This window comes from Seriola aureovittata, chromosome 5, assembly GCF_021018895.1.
Source record: "Seriola aureovittata isolate HTS-2021-v1 ecotype China chromosome 5, ASM2101889v1, whole genome shotgun sequence".
NCBI lineage: Eukaryota > Metazoa > Chordata > Actinopteri > Carangiformes > Carangidae > Seriola > Seriola aureovittata.
Window position 1 is genome coordinate 17,975,220 of NC_079368.1, and position 20,896 is coordinate 17,996,115.

The window sequence follows — 20,896 nt, forward strand, 5'->3', positions numbered from 1 at the left end:
CTTTAAACTGACGACAAAGATACAAAAACACAAACTGAAAGAAAAAATTCTACCTTCTCTCCTTTGAGGAAAGTGATGCGTGACTCATCAGCGTTGCGCCGCTCCTCGAAGTCGTCCATCACCATGGCAGACATGGTCCGGGTGAAACACCGCACGGATGACTTGAAGGACAGGTCGCCCGTACGGATGATGGGGATGTGGAGGACGCTGTCCTTCTCCTTCACAGTGTAGACGCTCTTCTCAAACTGCATGCTGGGAACTGAGAGAGAGAAATATGATGGTCAATTCTAAATACTGGTCAACACTAATTTATGAAAATATGAGATGATAGGTCAATAAGATCAATAAAAATGGACAGTATATTGTTGATATATGGCCTCTGGTGTTTACGTACTGTCCTGGAAGGTGTCAGTGATGACCACGTTGGCTTCGTAGGGCTCCTGTAGGACAGCACCCTGAGGAGAACTGAGGAAGACCACGAAGGACTCGGATCCCTCGATGGACGGGTTCTGGACGTCGTCCATGATGGTCAAACTGCAGGTCTGTAAAAATAAATAAATAAATCAGCATAATGTAAACTCAGCGTATCTGATAGTTTCCTCAGCGGGTGCAGAGGAAGGTCAAATTCGTTATTTCTTCATGCATGATTTGGATTTTGTCTTTTGAGTTTTTCATGTTATTGTTCTCCATCAATCAGCCTCATCATCGGGCTATAAACACCCTGATGCGTCTCTAATACAGCCTTTATTGGTCTCCATGGAGACCTTGAACATCTTTATCCAGGTGAATATGTTGCTCTTGAAGAATAAATGAAGACGCTGCACCGGTTCAGTCGTGTAACTACTGGATATTTGTAAGAGAAGAACTGTAGCAGAGTCTCTCTCCTCACCTCCTCGGTTTTCCCAGGTTTGAACTCCACCTTCTTGGAGCTGGGGATGTAGTCGACCCCCGGGCTGGCTGAGGGGGGGTCTGAGGGTCGAGTGGCGCACCACACGGACGTCAACGAGGAGAGGTCGCTGCCGTGGCGCAGCACTGGTATTTCGATTGTGCCTGAAGTGTGGAGATAAAAAAAATTAAAGGCAGGTTTGGACATTTCTGTCTTCTCAAACTATAGATTCATCCTGAGGCGTTTTTTGTCAAGGTAAAGAAATGACAACCCGAGACACTGGGTGACCTTCAGTTACTCCGCTTTGCTTTGATCCACAATTTTAAAGTCATTTAGTCAATAGCAGCAGAGGGAAATTGACTGCGAAACTTAATTTTGCAGCGACTAATTGCACCGGCTGTTCGATGATGCACGGTTGCTGCCTTTATTCAAGATTAGAGCCACGTCAGAGCAGCACAAAAGGAAAGGAGAGAAGAGGGAGGGAGGGGTAGGTGTAGTTACAGTAGGAACGTATTAAAATAAATCCCTCTACTGAGAGATATATGACATCAGCTTTCAAGTTAAAATGCTGCTACAGGAGATTCTGAAGAATTATAGCGGGCGCAGTGTGACCGTGACTTATTATAAGAGGCTACTATCAATCCTGCGCTCCTGCTTCCAAACACAAAAATCTGTGACGTTTAAACCAGTGGGGTTTTTATTTTTAGGAACTATTATGTTGTCGCCAGCAGGAGCACATCTTATATTTGTTTGCTATCTATGTCTAAAAGATCATATCCATGGCGACAACTGGAGCATCAAGACGATTCTTGCTTTAACTCTTCTTTGCATCATAATTTCCCCTGGAGATCATCACGTTTCCACATTCCTCTTAAATAACATCCAGCAGGTTCTTGCAGAGAGATAGAAGAGCGCCACACAGGTACTGCGTAGAGTCGTGTGTGTGAGAGCATGGTTCATACCAGCGTCTTCGCTGAAAGTAAAAGTGGCGTTCCCGAGGGAGACGGTCGACGCATCGTTGGGTCCGTCAATGACGACCTTGGCCACCGTGACGTCCCCCATGCGGGCGTTGTCCGAGGCATCCGACAGCACCAGTTCGAACTCCTCGGACAGCTCGTACTCGCTGTCGTCGATGAGCTTGATGTCACAGGTGGTCATGCTGACGCCAGGGCCGAAGAGGACGCGGTTGTCGCTGGTCATGCCGCGGCTCTTGTAGTCGGAGCCGGACTCCAGGGCGTGGAGGCTGCTGCCCTGAGCTGACTTGGCCACAGTGTAGCAGAGGGCGGACACGGTGCTGGAGGCGTCACCTGAGCGGAGATGAGGGAGGAGAGGGAAGGGTCACTGCTGGTCATACATTAGTTACCATGGGAACAGTCAAAGAGGATAACATGGATGTTAGAATCCCCCCCCCCCATTGCAGCTGGTACAGTGTTGGGTCACCTTTTCTCTCGATGGGGACGTGGATGAGTCCCGTGCTCTCGTTAACGTGGTAGGTCTTCTTATCGAACTGCAGGGTGGGTTCATCCTCTGTGTCGTTGATGTTGACGATGGCGCGAGTGTTCCCGCCCAGCAGCGCGTACACGGGCATGCTCAGCTCCACGTGGAAGCTCTCGGTTCCCTCGAACACCTTGTCATCACTGATGACTATGGTGCACACCTTGGTGTCCTCGCGCTCATCAAACTGCACCTGTGAACGGGGGCAACAGCAGAGGCATCGATCAAAATAAAATATGAATGACGACAACAACAACATTGAGACAATAAAAGCTCAGGGTTACCTGTCCAGCATATTCCACATAGTCTTGCTGGCCGGGGCGCGATCCAACGCTGCCGGTGGAGGTGGCGCTGCCCTGTTCGGTGCGGCACAGGACGATGGCGTACTGGTTGAGGTTACCTGTTCGCTTCACCGTCACTGCCACCGTAGCAGCTTTCTCACTCACATTGTAGCTGTGGAACCATCAGAGGAAGAGAGAGATTCATTTAACGGTCTCATATTTTCTTCCTCTGTGTTTTATTTGAAGTGTTGATCCATAAGAAGATATATTTGTGGTTTTAAGTTTTAATTTGTGGTTGGTGAGCCAATCAGAAGAGAGGAGGCTCTGAGCCTCTCTTCTGATTGGCTGACTGTTTTCCTGAGCGATCAAATAAAAATATATCAGATTTCAGATAAAACACTCAGAGAAACCAAATCCTGCAAGGTTTGGATGGTGGGTCCAGGTGGGCGGGGCTTGGTGACTGCTTTCTTGTGACATCACAAAGTTCCAGAAGTCCTGACGGCTGGTTTTAAGGCTCAGTTTCTGAATACAGGCTGTGTGCATTTCTCCGTGGACTGAGGCTTTGATACTTTCACAGTATTAATATAGAAGCTAGACCTGATCTATAATCACACTACACATGGACAGAGACCTTTATACGACACAGGACCTTTAAAGTAATTTCAGGAAACACCTCACACATAATACGAACCTTTTGTGCTCAAAGCTGATGAGGGACCACTGGATGTGGAAGACATTGTCGCTGACAACATTGGGTTTACTGTCCTTGACCAGGAACTTGAAGTTGTCCATGGTTTCTTGAACGTTCTCCTGATGCAGCACGTAGCGGATCAGACCCAGGTTGATGTCGGCTACGGAGGAACAAGGTCGGATTAATGAAGATCAAACTGTGAATTCCTTGATTCACTTATTCTTACTTTACACTTGTGTCAGGTCATGAGAAGGATGAGCCTATCATACATCACGGAAGATGTCACTTTGACCTCACTGTGTGGAGAGGGACAGACGCAGACGCCGTCCCCGGGGATTGAGTCTTTGTGAAGAATGTATTTTCTGTGAAATAATGATTCCATAATTTGCAGCCTCCGTCCTCTTTCTATTCCTTGAGCGTAATGAAGAACACTCCAAAATGAAGATGAAAGTCGTCACAATTTGTGCTCAATTTCTATTTTCTAGAGGAGGTTGGGGAGAAGAAAACACTCTGTAATTGAGGGCAGAAAGCCAAAAAAAGAAAAGGGATGAGAGTCCCTGTGTTCAGAGAGCTGTTTGAATGACCTTCAGGAAGTCCACAATAAATACTTTCAGTAATGAACAGGAAACAGTGCTAAACTGGACCACGCAGGTAAAAAAATGTATGAAGTAGTATGAGAGGAAATGTTCACAGACGGTTTTGTAAAGTGAATCCCACCCACTTTATTTTTTTGTTTTTTACTCTCTCTCAGGGTAAAAGTTTATTTCAGTTATTGGACTTGTTATCATTAAGAAAATTATGTTTACAACGCAAACACATCAAAGTGACTGTTTCGAGTCGCTCTCCAGCCTCCAGGATCAACATTTTCACAAAGGCACGCTGACACTGATCCCTGGCTGCAGCCCAGAGGTGAAGATAAGCAGATGAGGAAGCTGCTGATTCCAACTGCAAACTGGCTGAGAGAACACGGGGCAAGGAGAAACGGGAGGAAGAAAAGCCGCTGAGGTGCCTTTCAACAAAAACCTTCAGAGAAGAAAAACACAGACAGGACTGGACAGGCGGGAATTTGGGGTTGAGTTTTTTGCGTCCTTGACCCTGCTACTCTTCTCCTTCTCCACCACTCCAGAGCGAGGGTGACTTCAAATCAAAAAGAAATGCAAGGGAGCAGAACTGGATCTAAGTGTAAGAAAAGTGATTCCCAAGATATTCCAAGGTAGATCTAAAGGGTCACAAGTTTTTAGGCAACTTTAAGCTTACAGTCTTGACTTTACACGTCTTTATTTAAAATAAAAAAAAATAGCAGCAGTGAGAAACGGAGAGACGGGGGCCTCTGTACCTTGTGTGAACGTGGCGATGGGGTTGCCAGGTTTCAGCTTGCTCTCCAGGAAGCCGTGCTTCGGCTCGGTGGTGATTTCATAAACCAGCTGTCCGTCATCTGTGTCGGGGTCCGTGGTCAGCAGCTCCTTCTTGGTGATCAGGTTGGTGGCCTGAAGGGACAATGAACACAAGTCCCTCATTTCACTGTGACCACACGGAGAATAAACATCGTAGTTTTTCATTGTCACAGTCATTTTAAATGTTCTAAAAGGAAAATTAGTTTTTTTTTGTGCAACTTTTGCAGTGGATTTGGATAAATAAAGAATTTCAGATATTTTAACTGTCAGATGTGAACACTATTTTGCCCGCCACACTATGTAGTGGTTTCCCAAAACTGATTGCAGATTAAAATCTTGACAAAATGTGTGGCTTTTTTTCCCAGAGCTGAAGTGGGTCGTTGAGTAGAGGGACAGACCTCCATCTGTCCTTTTGATTCAAGTGCCCTTGAGGCAGAATATGATAAAGTTACACCCACCTGGAGCACTTATGTCCAGCTGCAGCTCTATGGTTTTATGTGTCAATACCAGTTTAAAGGTCCTAGAAACATGCTAATCTAAAGGGTTTCAGTTCTGTATTAAGCTTGTAGATTCACCACATGCCGTGGAAGGAGAGAACAGGATTCCACCACATATCATAGAAGGTATGTTTGTTTATTATTGCGTCTATTTCAAAGGCAAATGAGCTTTGGCTATAAATGCCGGAGGTATGTGTTACTGGTTGAACACAGCTGCGTCCACTGGAAATTAAAAAAATGTTAGAAGCAGATGCAGGAGTTTAACATTGTGATAATTTGCCTCAGTGAAGACAGAACTCAGGATCAGTGAATGAAGCTGCATTCTTACAATATCCATAGCAACGAATGGGTTTCATTGTGATGAGGTCTTTAAACCAGCAGAGGGCGCAAGTTAATTATACATAATGAATAAGCGGTGATGGCGCTCCTCTCAGACAGTTGATATGTTGCTATGATACAGTCGTGTTTCTCAGTCGCTCTCTTGGACACACGTTTTAAAGACTTTATTCAGTCTCCTGGGCGAACAAGCAGCTCTGCAACAAGCCAGCCCTCTGCTCGCTCTCAGCTTTTTAAAGTGTCCAGTGAAGCCAGCCTTATGTCCCGTGACCATGAGGCGACTGGGCATATCGCTCCTTTTTACGGCTCTTAAACATCCTAATTAAACAGAAGAAAATATATGTGAAGATATTCATAAAAATGTGAAGATGCAAAGGGAAGATTTATACCTTGGTGTCCATGTACTCCAGCCACTGCAAGCCCAAGTTAGTGACAATACGTGGTGTGCCATCGTCGACTGGGAGAATATCGATCTTGAACTTCTGGGGAGCAGCCGTCACTATCTGGGAAACCAGAAAACATGTGGAAAATACGTTTTCAAGGATGGTGGTGATATGACTTTTGAGAAGAGCTTAATAGAGAACAAAATGGTTTAAAGGTCCTATATAGTATAAAGGTCTTTGTCCATGTGTAGTGTGATTATAGATCAGGTCTAGCTTCTATATTAATACTGTGAAAGTATCAAAGCCTCAGTCCACAGAGAAATGCACACAGCCTGTATTCAGAAACTGAGCCTCAAAACCAGCCTTCAGGATTTCCTGTAACTTTGTGACGTCACAACAAAGCAGCGTTGTAAATTGTTTACCTGAAAGATGCTATATTAGCATTTGATCACTCATAAAACAGTCGGCCAATCAGAAGAAAGGCTCAGAGCCTCCTCTCCTATGGATCAAACACAGGAAAGGTGTAACATATGGGACCTTTAAGACATTTTTTCCCCCAACATTCAGTTTAAAATGTCCTAACAACAAAACCACAGAAAGCATGTGGTTTTCAGCCAGCATGGAAATAGTTTTGGTTTCATCCGCCCAGGTTCTGAGATAATCTATCCCTCAGGTTTCTGCCTAGATCTGTGGTTGCAGTACGAGTGCCCTGCACAGTGACATTCAGCCCACATCCAATTCATGAAAGTCATAGGCACAAAAACAAGTTCTGTAGGTTATTACTTTATTGATTCGTCCCCCCCGTCAAAACCTATGATGCCGGGCAAAATCAAATAAACTGCTCCAATATCACCAGATACAACATGGTGTCTGCGGTACATGCGGGAATATTGGAGGAGCGACCTGTCATCACAAGAGACGCTGTTAAGTCCAACTCTGACACGTGCCCTTTGAAAGACGCCTTCATCCACACGGTTTATAGGAGCTCATACATTATTTAATAACAGGGGAGCTCCAGTGGGAACAGATTCACCTAAAACACCGGCTGCAAATGTGACCACTGAGGCAAGTGTCGTCAGGTGATGGAAAGGTAATAAACACAAGCCCAAGAAATGTGTGTGCGTGATGGTTGATGTCAATATTGTCTTGCTGTCATTCAATTGAATCATTCAGACTATTAGCAGAGACAGGTGGAGGAGGGCGGCTGAGAGGGACGGCTAAATTGACAAGCGGAGAAGTCAATTCACCCTGAGGCTTGCTCATAACTACCACCATAAAGCTGACATTAACAGCACACACACACACACACACACACACGCTCATACTCCTGTCCTTGTGAGGACCCTGATTTAATACATTGTTAACCTGTGGCTTCTGGTCGAGCCCAGAAAATAACCACCAGACCACAAGGGCTCGCAGGATGAATCCGAAGGATTTATGAGATTACCAGGGCGGGAAGTAGGAAAATACCAAATTCTGCACCACAGGTTTTTTAGGATTTTCTCGAATTATGTACTTTTCAAAAATGTCCTCACTTTCCAAGAATGTTCTCCTTTTTCAAAACGTCATTCCTTTTCCTTTGCCCTCACGTTCAAAAGATGTCCTGACTTTCCATAAATGCGCCTTGGTTTCCAAAGATGTCCAAAAAATATCCTTCTGCTTTTCACCTACATTATGTCCTCAGCTTTTCAAATGTTCTTACTTTCCTAAGATGTTCTCAGTCAAGAATGCATTCACTTTCCAGGGTTGGACTCTCTGCTGCATGTCTTTCCCCTTCTCTCTGTCCCTGCATTTCCTGTCCACATTCACTGTCCTGCCTAATAAAGGCATAAAAAAAAAAAACGTATAAAAATTGTTTCACTTTCCAAATATGTTCTCACTTTTCAAAAGTGTCCTTACTCTTCAGTTTTATAACCAGGTCCTCACAAAGACAGACATATAAGAACACACATGCCAAAAATGCTGATTCACACCTCCTGTCATAAAAAAGGCCAGACACACAAACACACACTGACCTTCAAATATACACATACACACACACACACACGCACACACACACGCACACACACACACACACACACACACGCACGCACACACGCACGCACACACACACACACACACACACACACACACACACACACACACACACACCCACGAATGCCCTAACTCTGCTAATTCAATCATCTAGCTACAATAAAGATGTCAGGAAGCTGCTTCACACCACACACACACACACTCTCACACACACACACACACACACACACACACACACACACACCCTCACAAACTTGGCCTTCCCGCTGTTGCAAAAATGACAGCGCACCGCACACATTGCACATGTCGTCACCTCTTTGCCGCCCTCCTCCACCATGAAGAGCAGGTTGGTGCCGTCAGCCACAGAGAAGGTGAAGCGGTCCTTGAGTGAGTTGGAGCCGTCGTGGTTGTAGCTGATGCGGTTCTGGTAGATGTCGTCCATGGTGAAGCTGCTGGTCTGCCGGTAGTGCTGGCCGTTGCCGGTGCGCTCGATGGTGCCGTGGCGAGGAGCCTGGACGATGGTGAAGACGATGGACTCCGCCTGGATGGACGAGAGGCCGAGGAGAGAAATGAAACCTGCAGCTGAATACTCTCAGTTCTTTAACGGCTATTGACGGCTTCCTAGAAACGAAGAAAAACCTCTAATTGCAGTCGAGTAGGAAAGTCGGGCTCAACGAGAGCTTGCCCACCGAAACAGGAAATTGCATTAATCACATAATCACTCCTGGAGTAAACTGTGAATCACAGATTGATGGGATTAAGAGTGTAAGACTCTCCTTAAATCAACTGAAAACAGGATTTGGAAAGTTGTTACCAGAAAAATAAATCTTTAGAAAACAGCTGGCCTTTTTTGAAGAGCTTAAACGTCTTAGTCGGGGGCCGGCTAAGCTGCTCATCACCGGCTATCATTTGGAAGTCAACTAAATAAATAAACACATAAATAAATATCGACAGTTGGATTTGTGTACCTCGGTGTCTGCGTCAGTGGCCTTCAGCTCGAATTCGGTGATGGTCTTCCTCACACCCTCCTGGACCCTCATGCCGGGGACCTGCAGCAGAGGCAGGGAGTCGTCCACTGGTTTGATGGTGATGTAGAAGGTCTGAGCAACCTGAGGACAACACACACAGGACAATATGAATCGATTTGAAGCTAAATAATAATTTATGCATATATTACTTGGGAATCAAAGACCTTTGTTACATATCTCCACATTTGGTGATTTAGAAATTTCCAGATAAAGTGAAGGATTTCGGATTCCTTTAAGGGTTGACTCCTTCACGTTTCTGTCATAAAACATTACAGGCATGATATTGTACTAAAAACAGAGTAACTTTGGAGACCCACTTGATTTGTATTCACACAGCTGAAGCCTCATATTAGCGTCCCCCTTCACTTAGATTGAAGGTGCTTTAGGAAGGGATTTTTCCTCAAAGCCAGTATGAAAGCGAGGAACAATTATAGTGAGGAAAAACTCTTTAATCTACCGTTTAAATTCAATAAACCCTTTAAAACCCATCGGATTATCTGAGGAATACTTTCTCACAAAGCTATAAAAAAACAAAAAAACAGGTTGTTCTTCTTGGCTCATGAAAATGTTTCCAAGATAAGGACACAGATGATATGTAATGTTATTTTTCTGATGCTTCTCATCGACAGCTATGGTGATAGAGACGGTGCTGAACGTGTAAAACGAAACGTGCCACTGACTGAATACCAACACGTCTATATCGGGGGGGGTGTAACACAAATATACCCCTTGAGGAATCTCACCTCACCTCACCGCTGAGTAAAACATTCTGCTGTAATATCACTTTAATATGCAGGGAAAAAAAAAAAGACAAATTTTAATTCAAACCACTCGGCAAAACCACCCTTTCAAAAACAGGCCTCCTGACCGGAGAGAGGAGAGTTAACAACAAGTAAAAGCACCGAATCCACTTCACAAACACTAACCACTACAGCGGCCACAAAAGCCTCCGCACACTGCAGTCAGCTAGGCGTGAAGGCCAAATGACCTTTTTCACATGTTTACTCAAGTCCTTGTGGTTCTCATTAGTCGGGATTAGCAAGGCAGATTTATGCATGAGGAGAACTGTAGGGGGGGAGGGGGCACTTCCTCACCACTCTGAAAGCTTTTGCGTTCATTACCTTTGATATATATTTATTCATATATTTATATTTTATAAAATCTCTTTCTTGTATTGATAGAGAATCAGAAAACTGACTCTTTAAATTAAACAGACGTTGCAAAGATATTTCAAGAAGAATTTTGTCAAAACAAAAAAAAAAGGCTGAAGGATGTTTTAATTTTTAAACTTTTTACTTACAATAAATTTAACTTGGTGAGTTACATTAAAGTTGGAAATGTCTTTTGCAAGGGGTGGGTGGGTGGGGGGGTTTGGTGGTTGTGGGATGGTTTTCAAAATAAATAAATAAATAATAAAGACAATCATGAATATTTTTTGAGAATGATATTTCCATTAACTCGCCCGTACCAGTGTTATAATACAGTCATTAACAAAGTCATTATAAAACAGATTTGAGCCAGTCAGTGAAATTAGCTCAGAGTGGCTGAATATGAAGCGGCCTGCCGGCTCGCGCTGCAGAGCGAGAAGAGATATGTGAAGGTGGGTCAAACTGCACCGCCAGGTATCATGAAAACACTCTTTCCTCAAGCATCGACAGATGGTTGGGAGCTCAGGGGGTGTGGGTCAAACTGAACCCAAAACCATCTTTATATCTTCACTTCTTTCCTCGTGTTTCCCTATCGCTCTCACCTCATTTGTCCCGTCAGACACGGTAAAGGAGAACTGGTCGGCGTGTTTCTCCTCTTCGCTGGTGTGGACGTACTGGATGCTGCGCGACGCCAGATCGGCCTGGGTGAACGTGCTGATCCTGGTGCCTGAGAGAGAGAGAGAGAGAGAGAGAGAGAGAGAGAGAGAGAGAGAGAGAGAGAGGAACAGTTGTTGGAACAATCAACACCAACAAAAACAAAAAAATGATCTACTTCCCCTTTCTTTGAACACCCACGCACTCATCCTGCCGACACACAAACACAGAAAACATCATTAAGACATCGACTCTCTCTCCCTCTGTCTCTTTGAACACACGCAGCCACATGCACTCGTTTCCATGTTTTCTGCCCAATTCTTCAGTATCTCTTTGCATTATAAGTATTGCTTTTTTATCTTTTCTATTTTGGCATCAGATTGTTTTATGACCCCCCCCCCTTGGTATTTCATCTCAAATCTCACGCTGCGTTCTTTGTCTCTTCTCCTTGTTGGCTTTCATCATTTTAATGAGCAAATAAACTAAACTGAAACTAAAGTTAAACCTATCTAACGAGGCTCCAGCTCCTCTTTGCTCTCTGACGCCTCTGAGGATTAAAACTCAGTGGGAAGTGTAATCAGATTTGATTGCAACAATCAGACATTACTCTGTGTGGAAACTAAAGGCAATTGTCTAAAAAAAAATAAAGTGAAATACATTTTGCGTCTTCGCAATATGAATTTTATTACCGTTTAAAAACACTTGCAAAATGAGACTATGCGGTTCTTTCTGTGATGCTAAATATATTTATGGTTATGTTTGATATGAAGCGTGTCCATATGAGTTAAATAGTTACGTATGATGACTGCAAAAGAAAGTTCAGTCAAATTTCCTTTTTTTTTCTTCTGATTTCCATCTCAGAGATTCATTTTCTACCATTTGATTTTCACAGCAGACACTTCAACAAATTAAATGTTATCACAGAAATTGCTATATTATTACTAGATGGGTGTAGACAGGTTTTTTATGCTTTGAAATGAAAGCGTGTGATTTAAAACTAACAGCGTTTCACCACTGATGATGTTGTTTTTTTTTTTTTTAAATGAGGCAGTTAGTGTTTGTTGCAGGCCTGTCACCGTATGAAGGGACACTCATCGATCTATAAATGGACCTTTCATGCCGCCGGTGACTTCAATGTGTAATAACTTGTTGCATATTATGGCCCCACTGATGGCATCAAAGTTATTTCCCTAAGCAGGGCTGGGGATGGATGAAAAGTTATTTCTCAGTGCAGATGGGAGGAATTTCTCCAAAATAAAAAAATAAAAATAAAAAAACAACTCCCACTGAAGCAGGTCAGATATAACACGAGGAGGGCGATAACTCATTCAAACGTCACAGAGGCCTTGAGGAAATGGAAACAGAGGCTCTTCAACATCCATCATCTTCACGTCGGCTTCTGACACAGTGAAACCAGCAGGAGTCTATGGTCCTGCTAGCCTGTGTCATCAATTTCCCCCCGGCTAGAAAATTATACATCATCATAATCAGGACAGGCAGGCGGGGGAGACATAAGCAATATTCTCAGACAGTGATGAAAATCCTGTCTCTTCCCCCCCCCCATCATATTAAAGGGCATTGTGTTTTCTATTCCGATTGTCTTCACAAGAAATAGCAGGGAAATGTTTTTGTTTTGCAGTGGTTCAGACACTGGCTGAACGCCATATCGGCAAATCAGTGACAATCTTTCTTCAAAAAGACAAAAGATGAAAAAGGTTTTTAAAAAGTTATTTGCTCAAAACTTAGCAGAAAAGTTTGGTAATGTGTTTTGGTTACGGTTAAAAAGTGCAAAGCCTCCTGGGGAAGGGGAATTTTCTTGATTACTTGTGAATTTAATTCTCTCTAAACCCCAAAGTAAAAACATTAACAGTTGTAGCTGTAGCACTCGCTGCAAAAGAAAAAACAATGGCTCAGTGGTTGGACTGCAGTTTTAACCTGGTGGTCAATAGTTAGTTTTACTGCCCATTGTCCTGCAGACAACAAAGAAAACAAAAGACAAAATGACTGTCTGTCAAAGAGACTGACGGAGTAACTGAAGGACAATGTCAGCTCATTTTAGCTCGTCTCTTCCATCCTACATATCAGCACCCTGACCCTCTCCTCTCCTGATGAGGATTCAGACGACTCTCGTTTTGCACATACCAATAAAAGTTGATGATGTTGACTCAGAGTGAAGTCTCTCCTGATTGAAATGTCTTTGTCTCTCTCACTATCAAGCTATTAAACACTAACGACGTCCCAGCAGGTGATGAGTCTTCAGTGTCACAACTGGCGAATAATCAGATTCTGTCCTAATCACAGACGAAGAGAAGAGTTTTTATGATCTGAAATTATTTTAGAGTGTATGTAAAGTGTATTTTATGTAAGCTTATGTGGTAGGTTATGGCATATTATTGACTTATTTATATCACAAATATTATGTACTATATTATGTTCCATATATTTTCTCTTAAAATCTGTGCGTGCAATAGTTTAAATGTCTGGGACAGTCACCAGGAATTAATGAAGCCTCTCAGACAGATATGCAGAGCTGTTGCCTTTGACTTAATACTTACGCTTTTTGAAAATGATATAACTTCTGACTGGTGGAGCTGACACTGCAGTCTCTTAAAGGAGTGACACGCAGGACCACTGGAGTCTCAACTTGAAGTCAACAAGAAAAAAAAGAAGCTGCATCTATTTCTCGGCACACACGTCGGCGCTCTGGTCTCTTTCTGTACTTGTGTGAAAGTCAGAGCTTCACATCCGACTCCAAACTTGCCACTGAAAGAAAGTCGCAGTGGACATAAAGAGAAAGCGGGGCGAGGCAGCGGATTACAGTCTCCACTGATTCGTACGACAGGTGCCTTTTTGACAAACACTCCACCTGAGAGGGATGTCACAACCTCCCACAAGTTAATAAGCTTTTTGAAGACGTTCGCTTTTGAAAGTGGGCATCGACACACCGAGACGGCGTTTATCTCTCTGTGCTGTTACCCCTTGACATTTCTCGTAGGGCTGACAGCCCATTCCAGTGGAGCTACAGCGGCTAGCCGTGTGTGTTAGCAAGGAACGACAGATTGGCTGAATGGCCAATGGTAATTATCCAGAGCCGCTCTGAGGTGAACCGAGAGCGGTGTTAACATCCAGTTAATTAGCATGCTGCGAGAGCGTTCAGCGTTGTGGGGAATCCATTCAGCCGGGGCACAAATGCTCAGTAGCGCGGAAGCTAATAATCACCTCTTTGTGGTCTGAGGATGCATCTTCTCTCTGTTTCTTCTGAATGTAATTTCACATTGACTTTTTTTTTTTTTTGCTTCCAAATTTATTTTGGCATAAAAACTGTTTGAGGGAGACACAAGAGATTTGTTTTTATTTCAAAGTGGAAATAAAAACATTGTGCAGAGATTTTGACGTGTGCAATTATTAGGTTGGAATTAAAGAGTTACGGCTGCAGTCTTTCAACATATCTGCATATGTGTGTGTGTGTGTGTGTGTGCGTGTGCATGCGTCAAAAGAAGTAGGAGAGACAGAGTGTGTGAGTGTTTCTATTTTGTAGGGGGCAGCTAGAATACATCAGAGATAAACGAGAGAAGAACTGGAGCAAGGCTCATTACACTTCCTTTTTTGTGTGTGTGTGTGTGTGTGTTTGTGTGTGTGTGGGTGTATAGTTAATTATCTAAGACAGGATTAATATGAGTCTGGAACAAATCCAGCAAAGTCATCACTGAAAACACACGCACGCACGCACGCACGCACGCATGCACGCACGCACACACACACACACACACAGCTCTTTTAAAGGTTTTCAACAGCGAGTCGCTATCGCAAAGTGACGAGGCGGGCCGGGGCTAGCAGGTTAGCATGCTAACTTCAGTAGAACAAATGACGTGATAGAGACAACAGTTAACATCGGTGTTGCTCTTCCACCTCTGGAAACAGCTGTTGGTGAGTAAAGGAATGAAGTTTGATGAACTCACAACGTTTCCTTCTAGACTGGTAACAATCAGCTGTTAACACTAACATTAGCTACGTAGCAATAGCATAACTCACAAATGGCTCCTTTGAAGGCGAAGAAGAAGACACATGTTGAAGTGCTATCACAGGATTGCAGTAAGAGCTCTTAAGTGTTTCTCACAGAAGACTGACTATACTCAGTACACAGTAGGAAATAGTTTTTAATAAGCCTTTGATGTAAAGGAGATTTTAAATACTCATGGCCAGTATAAATATTATCTAACTGCTCTTATATTAACAGGGTTACCACAATCTTGTATTGTTATTTAACCTCTTTATATTTTAAATTGTTGTATTTCTAAACAGAGTTTGTCAGTTGTGATAGGAACATGTAAAATTTCCATTTTCTGTTGAACACTTTAGTGACCTCTCATCCAAGTTGGCTTAAACACTGAGGTGTCCAATACGAGGATGGCGCCGTATAATCGAAAGGCGCAAGCAATCTCAATCAGTCCGTGTTTTTTCTTTTCAGTCGACGTTACTTCAGGCCCCAACACAAGTTTTGAATCTAAATATACAAAATTAGTGCAGCAAACGCAAAAGTACAGCACGACTATTTCACAAAATATTCAGTGGCGTGCCTTGCTGTCTGCTACAGTGTCTGTTTGGAAACTAGAAGTTGGACATTTTATTTCATATTCTGCACACTACATACTGTAGTGCCTTTGGCGTGCAGTCATGTACAACAGTGGGAAAAAATGTAATTAATAAACGTCACGAGTCCCTAAAAGGTTCTTTTCATAAAACATAAAACTGAGTGCCAATTATGTAAAAACCTCTGCCAAATTCATCATAGATGGTGGTGGTGAAAAGATATAATTATATATGTTTGAAATGTTTTAAAAGGAAATGATCGTTGAAAACATTAAACATGTTTAAAAAAAACACCTTTCATAGTATTTTTTTCTTCTCATATTTAGGCGATAAGTCAGTGGAAAAGGAAAAGTAAAGGGTGAATTGACGAGAGTGATTTCCCTCCATTAAACAAAATGCAGCTTTTTCTGATTTATTTTTTTATTTTTTGTAATTATAGTAAATGGTAAGGTTTTCATGTTAAATTGATCTTTATGTGAAATCAAAGACAGCCGTGAAGTGGCTTCATTGTGAGCATCACAGACCTGGTGCGACTATCAGTTATGGTGCTGTTGTTGCTTAGGAAACCTACCTGGGCTGGCGACGTGTTCCAGGTGACCCAGGCCGGTCTGTTTGGTGATGCGGTAGATGAGCTCGCCCGGCTCGCTGTCCTGGTCGCTGGCCGACAGCTGCAGCGTGGTGAGCTTCTTCATGGAGTTTTCATCCAGCACCAGGCCTTTGTTCACCACCACAGACGGAGGGAGTCGGTCCTCTGGAAGAAGAGGAGGAGGAGGTTGGTCACAGAGGGAGAGGAGAGGAAAAGGAGGAACATCATGAAAGGAAAGAAAAAGAGGCCCCTCCAAGCAAAGATTTATTAGTAAAACCCTAGTGGCCTTTCCTGAGTTTGAGTCTGAATTCATCCGGAAGGAGATAAAAAATATTAGGAGTCAATTTCTTATTCTGGCGAAAAAAAGAAAAAGAGAAAAGAGAAAAGATGGACTGAAGCAGTGGAGGAGAAAAAAGTTGAGACTGATTCAAAGAGGCAGTGGGGAAGGAGAGAAGATAAGAAGAGCAGAGGTGTACATTAGGAAGGGGAGAAATTGAGAAATGACACGAGTACAAACCTGGAAAAGATTAAGTTGGGTGACGGCACAGGAGGGAGGAAGGCGTATCAGGAGGTGTGAAAGAGTGATATAGGACAGACGGATTAGGAAAGATTGAGAGAAGGCAGGGGAAGTAATCAGAGGGCAGTGTGGTAGGAAGAGATATGAACAGAGAACTTCACTGTTGTCACATCTCACAGAGCGGAAAAGAGAGAAGAAGGGGGGGAGAAAAAAAAGAGAGGAAGGAATAATACAGAACAGGATGAAAAAATGGTGAGCTGGGAAAGATATGAGAGTCAGTGAGGGACAGACAATCCTTCAGTTTGAACCTTCAGCTGTAGGAAGAATCATCTTTTAAAATTTAAGCTGCAATTTTATACTGTATACATTTTCAAATAGAGACCCTGTCTGGAAGGGACCACATCATAATCAGGCTTGATCCAAATTTACGGTTACAGACCCGATCAGACGTGACAGCCGAGGCGACACCAGCTCTGTCAGCAAGTGTCTGCACCAGTGGCGATTGCTCTAAGACTGCAAGGGAAGCTCAGCTTCCCCTAAAATGTCAACAAAATAAGTGGTCAAATATGTCCTGTTGTGTGAACATTTCATTGACTAAATATGCGCTAGAACACGTTCATCTTTTGTTCAGAATCAGCTACTTATCACAGGTAACCAACACGACTTTCTTCTCATACATCTCCGCAGCGCCACAGTGCTTTACACAGTGTAGACGCCGAGCGTCTACTGACTTCAATGGGGAAGCATAGAGTGGGTTATTCCACTGCAGCGAAACTAGACGGTCATTGGATAAATGCTGGGCTTTGTCCCGCCCATCGGACGCTCAGCGTCTCTGGGGGTCTATGGGACGGTAGGCTGGCCCGGACGCTCGGCTTCTGCATGATGATTGGATGATCTGTCTGAGGCTGAGTCCCTTTTTGATTGACAGCGAAATGAGCGAATCAGCGATCTTGAACTATAAGCATCCACCGGAGCAGTTTTCAAGTTTTTCATACCGTTGTTCGGAGTTGATCTGGAGACGTTACTGATCCTCAGCGACTTTGTCTTTGTTAAAAACGACTAGCGTTGTGTTTGGCGACTCTCTTCTGTCACTCTGCGAATTTACATTTAAATAAACGGACACATTTTATGATGTAGGCCGAAAAATGAGCTTCCCCTCCTTATAAGACCAGCAGCCACCACTGGTCTGCACGTCACAGTTCACACTCTATCTCGCCCACTGAAAATGCAATTTCCTCTCGTGATGATGATGATGATGATGCACTACATGAACGTAGCCAGTGGAGAGTCTGCTTGGGTCCACTGGGGTATCAGACATATCGGCAAAGCTCAGATCCAGGCGCAGCGACAGAACTGGACTAGATTTAAAATAATTCGGACCTGTCCCTGTCCAGGTCTCGGTCGCCCACGTGAGGATGTTTAAGAGTATATAGTTTAAACTAAAATTATTTTAATTGGCCATTCATTTATTTTAAATTCATTTTTAATGGACACAATTAATTATTTACTTCATAGAATATCAAAAGTGCTTTTTATATAGTGCAGTTTCCCAAAGTGGAAAAAACTGATGTTAAGAGGGAAAAGTAATGAATGACAAAGCATTTCTCTGTTTAAATTATACTTATTGTATAATGTGAAACTTCCATGTGTTGTGTGATTATAGATCAGGTCTAGGTTCTATATTAATACTGTGAAAGTATCAAAGCCTCAGTCCACAGAGAAATGCACACAGAAACTGAGCCTTCAAACCAGCCGTCAGGACTTCTGTAACTTTGTGATGTCACAATGAAGCAGTCACCGCTCTCAGCCATGCCCCAAACCCCGCCCATCTGGACCCACTTTCCAACACTTGCAGGAACTGGTTCTCTGAGTGTTTAACTGAAATCTCATATATTTTTATTAAATCACTCAAAAAACAGTCAGCCAATCAGAAGAGAGGCTCAGAGCCTCCTCTCTTCTGATTGGCTCACTGCTCCTGTTTTTACTAGAGCTCCAGAGAGAAGCCTGAGAGAGGAGATGTAAAACTACACTGAGATGGTTTTTGGTTCTTAAAACCACAAATATATCTTCTTATGGATCAACACTTCAAATAAAACACAAGATAAGATGAACATATGGGACCTTTAAACTATTATTCCATTATAAAAACGGCCACTGTAACAGCAGCAGTGGAAAATATACCTGCCACTCCGCTCCCTTCTAGCATGAGTTCACAGGTTTCCATAATCTTTGCCTTTGCAATAAACGTTAATTGTAGTTCAACCTCATTTTACTTCAACGGAACAAACGCACCTGTTGGTTTAACGCACAAAGAGTGGACGGAGGCTTCTGAGAGAAAAAATGTTTGAAGGCAAAATTAACCAGCTGTCAAAGTGGGTTGGACATAAATCCCACTTCAATAAATGAGGGTGAGAAAATTACCTACAGTGGCTTGTACAGAAAGTGGCTCTACACAGTTCGTATTCAGGATGTGTCCGAGGCGCACCGGCACATCAGTAAGCATGCGGGAGAGAGGGATAGATCTGTAGTAATTGCTTTCTCTTCACCAAATGAAAGAACCCTTCAGCCTTTATTTTAGTGCTGCAGGTAACAGGGGATGGAGGAAACCCTACCGAGCACACTGATGAAGAAGGACTGGTCGATCAGTTTGTTGCCCTCTGGATCAACCAGGTTGAACTTGAAAAACAGGCTGCCTCCCTTCTCTCCCTTCTCGTGGCTGTACTGCAGCAAGCCTGCAAAAACAGACAAGCAGTCGGCGTTAAATCGACCCGTGAACAGCGTGGACAAAAACAGCTGGGAAAAATCTAAGCTGTTACACATCAATAAACTATTGTCATATTAAACTGCAGATATTAGCACAATTATTGCAACCAATAAGACCATTAAAGCTGTCAGAGGGACTGTTGTTGGAGGAGGAGGAAGTTAAAAATCACTTCGGACACAAAACCTTTGAATGAAGACACAACATCCTCATGCAGCAAGTGGATTTATGGGAAATGTGTTTTTTAAAGCACTAACAACAGCACTGGTTTGAGATGGAAGCTGGCATCCATAACTAACGTGGGTCTTGTGTATTTATAAAAACAATTACTGAGGTTATTGCAGTTCGTTTAGTGATGTTTGTTGTTCTTTCTCAAAACCTGCCAGTTATTGTCAGAAAAGATTCTATGCATGGAAAGAGATTCAAAGAACAAAACAAACACTTTTTCAAGGATAAAGCAAAAAAACCTCATCAGAGTTAGACAAAGTAAAAAGCAGGTGGTTGCCAAAACAGTGGTGACATCTGTATAAATAGAACAAAGACGAGCGTGGAGCGAAACATTTAGAAAACAAGCCGGCACCTTTGTTGACGTCCTCCTGCGTGAAGCTCTGAACGGGACCCTTGACAGAAACCTTCTCCACACGTTCGCTCCTGCTCAGCTGAAGTTTGCCGGCTGGCAGGTCTTTGGTCAGGATGTACCTGAGCTTCAGGCTGTCCGAGTCCATGTCTGTGCCCTTCAGGTTCTGCTCCGTGATCTTAGACGAAGACCCTGAAACAAATCGGAGAACTCTGAAGCCTTTATCTCAGATTATCCTCCCTGAAAGAGCAACTACTCGCAACCACAATCATACATAATGTTCTTTTATTTGATATTTAAGCATCTTGTTGTTGTTGAGTTTCGATGGATCTTTCTTTCAATTCAAGACTCTCACCGGCAGGAAGCTGCAGGCCTCTGTTGACGGTCAGTCTGGGTCCTTCGCTCTTCCTGACGTCCATGGTGAACTCCAGGCGGCCAGTGTGCGTATGGATGCCGTCCGTGAGGGTGAAGGCCATTTCGTCTGCACCCCCGCTGACGATTTCAGGCGTGTAAACCAGCAGCTGGTCCAGGATGTCCTGGTAGGTGAAGGTGGAGCCCTGCGTGAGGACCCGGCCGTTCTCCAGGGGCTGAGAGTAGAACTGTCGTCTGCGGAGCTTCCCTGAGGGAAATAAGAGATTAACGGAGCTCTGATTTTTGAAGCTGCTGAAGGTGGGTGAATGTGTGCACAGGTTTAATAGTAGCTGAGTAAAGACGCACCTTAAACTGCATCTGGTTAAATACTGTGATTATCTCACTCAAATGGAGGACGTTTGGTTTTTTCATGCGGGACATGAAAGACCAGAAAAGGTCTTTGTAGAAGTTAATGAGACTTTTTAGATTCCACTAAATTACACCACTTTTAAATCAAAGTCCAGGTTTAAATGGGATTTCAGCCTAAATCCTGGAGCACAATGAGAGGACACACACACACACACACACACAACACACACACACACACACACACACACACACACACACACACACACACACACATTCTTTGCAGTATAATGTTTCCACAACCATTTGAAACAGATTCTGA

General features: G+C 43.4%; 1 protein-coding gene across 1 annotated transcript in view; it reads right to left on the minus strand.

Moving 5' to 3' along the window:
• The window catches only part of fras1 (Fraser extracellular matrix complex subunit 1), a 229,388-nt gene that overhangs the window by 8,641 nt on the left and 199,851 nt on the right, over positions 1-20,896 (minus strand). Inside the window, exons 43-58 of the mRNA XM_056375341.1 lie at positions 20,213-20,476; positions 19,861-20,049; positions 19,132-19,251; positions 15,988-16,167; positions 10,775-10,899; positions 8,965-9,105; positions 8,310-8,537; positions 5,969-6,082; positions 4,689-4,839; positions 3,353-3,512; positions 2,665-2,833; positions 2,327-2,573; positions 1,849-2,193; positions 890-1,050; positions 395-542; positions 54-259 (exon numbers count right to left, since the gene is read on the minus strand). Of these exons, the coding sequence (XP_056231316.1) occupies positions 54-259; positions 395-542; positions 890-1,050; positions 1,849-2,193; positions 2,327-2,573; positions 2,665-2,833; positions 3,353-3,512; positions 4,689-4,839; positions 5,969-6,082; positions 8,310-8,537; positions 8,965-9,105; positions 10,775-10,899; positions 15,988-16,167; positions 19,132-19,251; positions 19,861-20,049; positions 20,213-20,476 (2,948 nt within the window). The remainder of the gene's footprint in view (positions 1-53; positions 260-394; positions 543-889; positions 1,051-1,848; positions 2,194-2,326; positions 2,574-2,664; positions 2,834-3,352; positions 3,513-4,688; positions 4,840-5,968; positions 6,083-8,309; positions 8,538-8,964; positions 9,106-10,774; positions 10,900-15,987; positions 16,168-19,131; positions 19,252-19,860; positions 20,050-20,212; positions 20,477-20,896) is intronic.